Source organism: Cynara cardunculus (genome assembly GCF_001531365.2).
Source record: "Cynara cardunculus var. scolymus isolate 2C chromosome LG 11, CcrdV1, whole genome shotgun sequence".
NCBI lineage: Eukaryota > Viridiplantae > Streptophyta > Magnoliopsida > Asterales > Asteraceae > Cynara > Cynara cardunculus.
Window position 1 is genome coordinate 2,420,437 of NC_037538.1, and position 9,619 is coordinate 2,430,055.

The window sequence follows — 9,619 nt, forward strand, 5'->3', positions numbered from 1 at the left end:
GGAATTTTAAATAGTTAATTTGATACTAATATCGATATATTTTTGTCAAATTTTTATGATATCTTCAAATTTATATTTTATTCAAAAATAAAAATATCATCTTTTTTTCAAAATCACATAAGGCCACATTATTACATCGACTGAGATAAAGAATAAAATAAAATATAAAAATCAAGATGTATCTCGCTGTATTACGCGAGTATCTTTCTAGTATATATATATATATATATATATATATATATAATATTCTAGCAAAGTTGTGTCTTAATTATTCGTGACATAAAAAATGGTAAAACGTATTAATTTGTATATCATGTTTTAAGGTTGTATCAACATCAAGAATTAAATTTTTATTATGTGTCGTTATTCGTTAACGTATAAAACATCATTCCTTAATTCTTTATTTTTTGTTATTTTCTTGGGTCATAATATTCCACGACTTATTTTTATGATATCGGATCTTTAGAATCATTGAGGTTTGAAAAAACCATCTAATAAATACAAATTGACCAAGACTTGGGAGTCTTCCCATTTCTAACCACTTTTCATGTAATTTCTTCTTCAAATTTCATGGAAATTAAGTTTTGTTTTGTTTCAAAAAATTCCATGAAGGTTGAAATTCCTTTGAACCAATGAATGTGTTATTTGAGTTCTTTATTTGCTTCAACAGTCAGGGACGGACCCACTCTATTGGATACAGTGACACGAGTCATCGTTTTGTTCCTTCATCATATGTGAAAAGTTATAGGGTCATGAAATATGTCACAATATCATTTTGTTCAGTGCGACCATATATATTTTGAAACTATAATAATGACATGAGTTTCTCTTGGTAAAGTTGGTCGTATGACTTTTCTCCCATCCTAGACCTGGGTTTGAATCTCGTTTGTTTATTTTTCTTAGCTTTTAGTTTGTTAATTTCAAATTTACTATGTTTCTGAAGAAGAAAAATCGCAATAAAAGACTCGAACAAAAGACCTCAGATATGAAAAACAAAGAACTAATGAATTGACCAATGATGATTTTGTGAAAAATATCTTTATCTTTGTTTCTTGTAGTCAAATTGTCCACAACTTGAAAAAAAAAAAATTAGGTCCACCTTTACGCTATGCTAAACTCTTCTTTAAAATAGAGCAAAAAATAAGATATAAATTAAATAGAAAAATCTCCAAATTTTTAAAATATATAATACGATATGGAATTCGTATTCTTCATCAATTACACGACAATTTAATAAAGAAAACTGAGTCGACATAAAAAGGGAGAAAAATATCAATCTAGTGAAATTTCGTGGTAATTTGGGTGGGTTTTTTAAGTTATGGCTATCAATATAATTTTTTTAAATTCTAAGAGATTCTTTTGGTCAAATTTATCAAAAAATAATTAGAAGAGTAATTGTGCAATGTAACAAGATACATTTTGATTTTAATATTTTATTTTATTATTTATCTCAGCCGATGTTATAATATGGTCTTATGTGATTTTTAAAAAAACGATGTTTTTATTTTTTAATAAAATATACATTTAAAGATATCGTAAAATTTTGACAAAAATATATCAATATTAGTATCAAATTAACTATTTAAAATTCATATTTTTGGTGTAATTTTTTAATTCAATTTTTTTATTATAATTTAATTTAGGTTCAATAACGAAGTAATTTATATTTGGTTTATGACGGGTGTCGAGTCCGGCAAATAATAGAATTTTATAAAAATAAGCCTATTATCTCTAAAACACAACTTGTGATAGTGATAAGTAGGGTCGTCTCCTCAGGGACTCGGTGTTAACCGTAAGTCCAAGACGTAACTGCGTGCAAATTCATTGAAAATAATATGCATATATATATATATATAGATATATATATATATATATGGGGGGGTTTGGAAGATTTATAAATAGCCATCGACTCATTCAATCCATTTTCTCAAAAGAAACCAAGTTGGTTAGGACATCGACACACGTCAATATTATGTTCGTTATAAAAGCATGATCAGTCTTGAACACTCTACGACTAACCTCTAATTAGCTAATCAAACCTAATCACGGACTTAGAATTTAATTGCCAATTGCATTAACGTCAAACAAACCCAACACTAATCGACAATCGAGCGCCGATTGTTTAAATTAGATTATACGATCTTACAACATCATCATTTAACATAAATGTCAACTGTGTGTCGTGTGTTACTTCAATAAACCGAAAAGCAATTACGGACTTAAAGGTTTATCTAGCAACTCGAAATTAAATTAGACATAACAAGGATCCTACTCAAAATATCCAACTCAAAGCGATAAGCATTCAACTCTAAAATCGCATAAATAGCTTCAAATGATATTAAAATTGACGTAAGTCTCAACGAATCCAAATTCAAAGTAATCTCATGCTCATTACTAGAATAAAGGATTTAGTTACTCATGCTTAGAACTAAAAAGAATTTACAAAATGATTGAAATTTAAGAATTAGTGAAGAAACCTGAAATTTGTCTTCAAAATCGCTACCCAATATCTCGAAATAGGCTTACTGTTTCTTCACGATTCCAGTCCTGATCAATCCTCTTGAAACTCTCGATTAGTCCTCTAATCCTCCTCTTGATTTCTGCCGTGCTACTGCTACTTCTCGCCTCAATCGACAGCCTCGATTTTTCTTTTCTGCTTTCAATCGACGGCTTCTTCAATCGACAGGTCTTGTTTCTGCTCTTCTCGATCGACACCTGTTGTCCCTTTTCGATTTCCTCTATATCGACAGCCCTTTCTCTCGATCGATGCCTCCTCCCTCTTGACCGACAGCTTCTTTTTAATCCACTCGTTCCATCGCCACGACCCTCACGATTTCGACCCTCGCTGCCCACGTCGATGGTTGCACGATGTCCCGTCTCCATCGCACTTCTCAATCAACCACGATCCTTGTCTCTCTTTCTCTCGCTCGATGGTCTGGGCAGTGGGCAGCAGCCTTTTCTTTTTTCTTCTTTACACGGGCTTGGGCTTGGGCTTGCTTTTGGGCATCCTTTTTTTTGGGCTGTTTGGAGACATCTGCAGCTGCTGGCTGCTGTTTGGATACAGCAAGGCTGCTGTTTGGCTGCAAGGAACCAAAACAAATAATCAATTTTTTTTTTCCAACTGAAATAACCTCATAGGATTAAATATCAACTTAAAATTAAATTGGACCTATTTAAGCATTTAATTGACATTAATCTCAAGGTATTTTGACGTAAAAAAATGTATAAATTTGGGCTTATCAGTTTAATAATATAATTTTCTTATAAACATAATAATTAATTATTTGTTAGAACTCGATAATTATCTTAATTATATATTAGTTTTTTTATATTTTAAAATGAAATGTTTATCCTCCATTTGATTATGTTTATCCGCAGTTAGTTACACGAATTCAAACATGAAACTTTAATAAGTTGTACTTATACATAATTTACCTGTAATCTTGAATTTTAAGTAATGTGCATCAATATACAATACTTCATGCATAAAAAATGATTTTTAAGAGTTTTTATCAAATGTTTTATAATATAATATAGATTAATATGATCGATAATAAAAAAATTATTTAATTTTATATAATATAGTAAATTTATTCGTTTAGAAGTCTAAATTATAATTATATCAAGTTATAAAACTTTATAAACTGAGACATATTTTATTTAAAATTTTAAATATTTCCATATCATGTTTATCTGTATCATTAATATATGTTTCTTATTTGACCTCTTAGGCATTTTCAAAATTTGATAATACTCAAATGTTTTTTTTATTAACCTGGATATCCAACCTGCTATGTGAGCCGATTAATCCCAGGACGATCACCTGCTTTACAGATAGCCCGGAGTCACCATATTTGAATCTTCCTGACCACAAGGGAATTTTGTTTCCTCCTTAGATTTGAACCTGCGACCACCTCCTCAAATGTTGTTATTAAATTATATATCAAACACAAATATATTAATACGTGATTCATCATTATTTAAATTATTTATCTAAAACTTATCAAGCACTATATATATAAATCTTCATGGTTCATGTTGATGCACCATCACTTTTGATCAACCACGAAGACATCCATTGACGCCATCAATTTTGTTTTTGTAATTTTCGCACTTCTTTCGCTATGCCTTCACACTTAAACTGTCACTGCTCTTGACCACCAATTGGCAACAGCAGATGATAATGGTGCTATCAACAAGGAGAGACAAGCTCTGCTTGATTTCAAAGCTCACCTTCAAGACCCCGGTGGCCGACTCCTTACGTGGAGTGTTGAAGACGACGATTGTTGTAAATGGAGTGGAGTCACGTGCAACAAACAAACAACTCATGTTACAAAGCTTGATCTGACCGGTGAGTTTGGTGAAGGTCCTCTTGGAGGTGAGATTAGCCTTTCGTTGCTCAACTTAACCTACTTGAACCATCTTGACCTTTCCTCCAATTTTTTCAATGGAACCATTCCGACTTCATCGGTCCCATGACTTGGTTAACATTCCTTGACATTCATTACAATCATTTTAATGGAACCATTCCCAAGTCCATAGGTTCCTTGACCCAGTTAAGGTACCTCGACCTTTCCGACACCTTCCTTCATGGGTCCATTCCTTTAGAATTTGGAAACCTCACGAACTTGCAAAACCTTTTACTTGGAACCTCTGAAGGAAGTACCGTTGAAAATCTAGATTGGTTGTCTAATCTGTCTCATTTGCAATACCTTCAAATGGATATGATATCCCTAGCCAAAGCAAATCACTGGGTAGATGCCATTCTAAGTCTCCCAAGACTATCATATTTGAGTTTATTTGATTGTGACCTCTCTGAGGTCATGTATCCATATTCTTCATTTGTGAATTCTTCTTCTTCGTCTATTGGATCTCTTCGACTCGAGAGTAACAATCTCAACTCATCCATGTATCATTGGTTGTTCCCATTAGCGGGGAATAAACTTCTCAATCTTGATCTCTCTAACAACCTGTTAGATGGGATACCCGAATATCTTGGAAATCTCTGTAGTTTGACATCTTTATCTCTCTATGGAAACTCTGTAGCTGTCAACTTTTCTGATGTTCTAAACAATTTGTCTGGATGCACATCGGTTACATTGCAAGAGTTGGATGTTTCAGATAACCAACTTACAGGGTCATTATCCAATGAGATCATAAAGTTTTCATCCTTACAAACTTTGACTATATCTCATAATCGGTTAAATGGGACTATGAGTGAAAAAAGTGTGGGAACTACCTAATCTTCAAACTCTAGATGTTTCTTCCAATTCTCTTAGGGGAGGTGTTATATTTGGAAACACTGGAGAGTCAAAGCTTCAAAAGATAGATCTTTCAAGCAACTTACTTGAAGTGATTCCTTCCAAAGCTCATAACCTTTCATATCTCAAGTATCTTGATTTGAGTGCTTGCAAGGTAGGGCCTCTTTTTCCCAAACAGATTCAAACATACAAAAATATCACCCATCTTAATATCGCCAATGCTAGAATTTCAGACACAATTCCTGTCGGGTTTTGGGAGATATGGCCTTCACAATTGACATATTTGAATCTCTCTTCTAACAACATTAGTGGGGAAGTACCAGATTTATTATCAAATTTTGACGACTTTTCAACAATAGACTTGAGTTCCAACAGCTTCTATGGGCCAATAACGAATGTTCCTCCCACTTTGCTATCGTTGAATCTTTCCAAAAACAAATTCTATGGTGGAATCTCCTTCTTATGCCAAATTGTTGATGGGTTCTTATCATTTCTTGACCTCTCCCATAACTCCTTAACTGGGCAACTTCCTGATTGTTTGTGGCATTTCAAACAACTGAAAGTTCTCAATCTAGGACAAAACAGTCTTTCTGGAAGGATTCCTGCTTCTATAGGATATTTGGCTCAACTCGAGGTGTTGCACTTATACAACAATAACTTCTTGGGAGAATTGCCTTTGGCTTTGAAAAATTGCACGAAGTTGAAATTTTTGAATCTAGGGGCCAACAAGTTTTTTGGTAATGTGCCTGTGTGGGTTGGGGAAGACTTGACATTGTTGTATGCTTTTAGCCTAAGATCAAACAACTTCTTTGGACCCATTCCTTTACAGCTATGTCATCTCATCAACCTTCAAATCCTAGACTTGTCAATCAACAACCTCGATGGATCTATCCCATCATGTGTGAATAACTTGAATTCCATGGTCTATAGAAGGTTCTTGCCAAAAAATAACATGCACGGTTATGGGAAGCTTTACAACGAAGAAGGTGATATTACTATGGTTGGTACTTATGTTGACTATGCGATAACCGAATGGCAAGGAAATGAACATGAACTCACGAGTACTCTGAGATTTTTAATGAGCATTGATTTGTCAAGCAACAACTTAACAGGACAAATCCCAGATGAAATAACTGARCTTCATGAATTGGTTGTATTGGACTTGTCAAAGAATGCTTTACTTGGAGAGATTCCACGAAAAATTGGTGAGATGAAAAAGCTTTTAACATTGGATTTATCTAGAAACAATTTTTCAGGAGTGATACCATCAAGCATGAGTGGGATGTCTTTATTGAATTACCTAGACGTGTCATACAATAACTTGTCAGGGAGAATTCCATCTAGCACCCAACTCCAGTCCTTTAAACCTTCAAGCTACTCCGGAAATGCAGGACTATGTGGACCTCCCATTACCAAAAATTGTACGGGAGATGAAGAATCAGAAGCACCACCCCCGAGTGAAAGTGAGGGTGGTGGAGAAGGCATAGACGAGCTTTGGACATGGTTTCTTATTGGTGGGGGCACCGGTTTTATTACCGGATTTTGGRTAGCATGTGGCGCTTTACTTCTCAACCGTCATGGRAGACATGCTTTTTTTCACTTTGTTGATTTCTTGAAAGATTGGGTTTACGTAAAGGTGGCCATATTCATTCGGAAATTGCAAAGGGGTGCATAYACATAGTGGTCTATGTTTYGTTTTATYTCTGTTATTTGTGTCAYGCATTAACGTTGTTTTCATCTGATTATCGTTGTTCTGATTTTGGTGATAAAGATGATAGCACATGTATTTGGTAGGGGATTTCATGTCCCAATTATGAATAAAATTGCCACCAACACCATGGGTGGCCATTTCATTGTTGTGTGTGAAATAGGGAGACGACTCTTACCATGGTAAGCGCTTACCGGGYAAATTGTTGCATACRTTGTCCTTTTGGTGGACTAAAATCTTAYCYKGTWAGTAAACAATAGTGTTAAATTTTACCGGTAAGCACTTACTGAGTAAGTGTTTGGTAAACGGCCCCTTAGTRTTTCCCTTTACCTATAGAACCTAATTTGGATAGTTGTATTCTTAGTGTGATGTGCTAATATGTTTATATATATAACAACTTGCTCCTCGATTGTCCTATTACCATCAGCTAACAATGCACCAAATTATTAAGCAAATCACAGAAAATTGCAATAGTCAAAATTCACAAGTTAACCAAGTGATTCCATCCATCACTACTAAATTCATAAAACAAACAATAGTCAAAATTCAGAGTCATATATTCATGAAAGAAACAGATGCAAAACAGTAGCCATGGAACTCAAAATGGAGCATGAAATTACAAAATAAAATCAGAAAGAAACAGATGCAAAGCAGTAGCCATTGACTTCGCAAGAACAAGTCGAAATCATTGAATCGAGAACCAGGAATCGAAATCGAGAACCAGGAATCGAAATCGAGAACCATAGAATCGAATTCGAAGAAGCTTAGAGATCGAAGACCATGGAAGTCGAAATAGATGAATGGAGACCGTACCTTGAGAAATCGAAATCGAAAACCATGGAAACCGTACCCAGAGAAAATGAGGTCGAAGTTGTGGAGGCGATGAAGAATCCTTGAAGAAGTTGGCCAACAGATTAGAATAGAGGCCATGATTAATAGAGGGTAATATTGTAATTTTACAATTTACTTAAAATAGAAGTTTTGTCCCATCAAAATTAGTTTTTATCTCATGTTATTTATCTGATTTTAGTCTCCTGACATACTAAAATGGAACTACTTTTTTCTGTCTCGTCTCCTCCGGTTTGTATACCAAACGTATTCTTAAAGATTATGTAGACGAGTTTTTGTTTAGTTTGACGAGTTCTCTTGTTGTAAAGTTTTTATGTTTAACCAAAAGATTAAAAAATCATTAATTGACCAACAATATATCTACCAGTCGTGAAGCAGAATTCCAAAATCATATTTGTTGGTTTGTTTTATTTGTGTTGGTGATTTGTATCATTAATATCATTTAAGTGTAATGGGATTAATTTGTTGACCAATGTAATCATGATAAATCTCGAACAAGTAAGGTAGGTGCGGAGTGCACACTTGTTTGAGTTTATTTTTGATTTAGGGGCAAAGCCCCTAAACGACGGGGGTTCGGAGGCATCGCCCCCGGTGGCAGGGTCCAACCCCTGGCTGGGGTCGAGTTGAATTCACCAATAATATGGGATTATTAACGAGTATTGATTTGTCAAGCAACAATTTAAAAAGGCAAATCCCAAATGAGTTAACTGATCTTCATGAATTGCTTGCACTAGACTTGTTAGAGAATGCTCTACTTGGAGAGATTCCAACAAAAATTGGTGAGATGAAAAAACTTTTAACTTTGGATTTATCCATAAATAGTTTTTCAGGAGAGATACCATCAAGCATGTCTCAGATGACTTCATTAAATTACCTAGACGTGTCGCATAATAGTTTGTCAGGGAAAATTCCATCTAGCACTCAACTCAAGTCCTTTGAAGTTTGAACCTTCAAGGTACATCGGAAATTCAGGATCATGTGGGCCTCCCCTTACCAAAAATTGTCCCGGAGATGAAGTGGTACCACCTACTGTAGGTGAAAGTGAGAGTAGTGAAGAAGGCACGGAAGAACTTCAGAAATGGTTTTATATTGGTGGGGGCATTGGTTTTGGTATTGGATTTTGGATGGCATGTGACGCTTTACTTCTCAACCATCATGGAAGACATGCTTTTTTTTTTTCCCCATTTGTTGACTTCGTGAAAGATTGGGTTTACGAAAAAATGGTGGTGTTGGTTCAAATGACTAGATAAGACTCTCCAGGTAAGAGACGTCAAACTCACTTACTGGATAAGACTCTCCATCTCTATCGTCGCTCTTATCAGGTAAGACTCTCAACGTTTGCCATGTTTTTCCGGTAAGGTAAATGACCCGATAAGCACTTACTGGATAATTGTTTAGTAAGCGACCCCTTACTCAAACTGATGCAAAACAAAAGCTAAGACCATTATTAATAAGTGCATGATCGATGAACATCAACCTAACCACAAATATTAGAGTGCAAGTGCGCTATCAGAGGGGATGTCTAACTCCATTCATCTTCATGAATTTAAACTTTTACGCAATGTTGCCATGACTTTTATTTGAAAACCAGTTGTGTCAATAGTAGTTGGTCGACTTAATAGAACTCGACTTATTAGAAGTAAATCATCTGAAGATTCTTTTTACATGACATTTCTGAAAAGCACCCTATTAGTCTTTTTATAGAACCTACTATATATAACACTTTTCAAGTGTCATATAAAATATTAACAAGACAATTTTATTTTTGGTATCCTATTATACTGTTCAACTTAATCAATAG

General features: G+C 34.5%; 1 protein-coding gene across 1 annotated transcript; it reads left to right on the top strand.

Annotated features, from left to right (window-relative positions):
• Nucleotides 1-4,823: 4,823 nt before the first annotated feature.
• On the top strand, nt 4,824-6,942 carry LOC112520936 (receptor-like protein EIX2). The gene is made up of 2 exons (XM_025129561.1): nt 4,824-5,161; nt 5,280-6,942. The coding sequence occupies exons 1-2, from the start codon at nt 4,824-4,826 to the stop codon at nt 6,940-6,942; spliced, it is 2,001 nt and encodes a 666-aa protein (XP_024985329.1).
• Nucleotides 6,943-9,619: the final 2,677 nt, after the last annotated feature.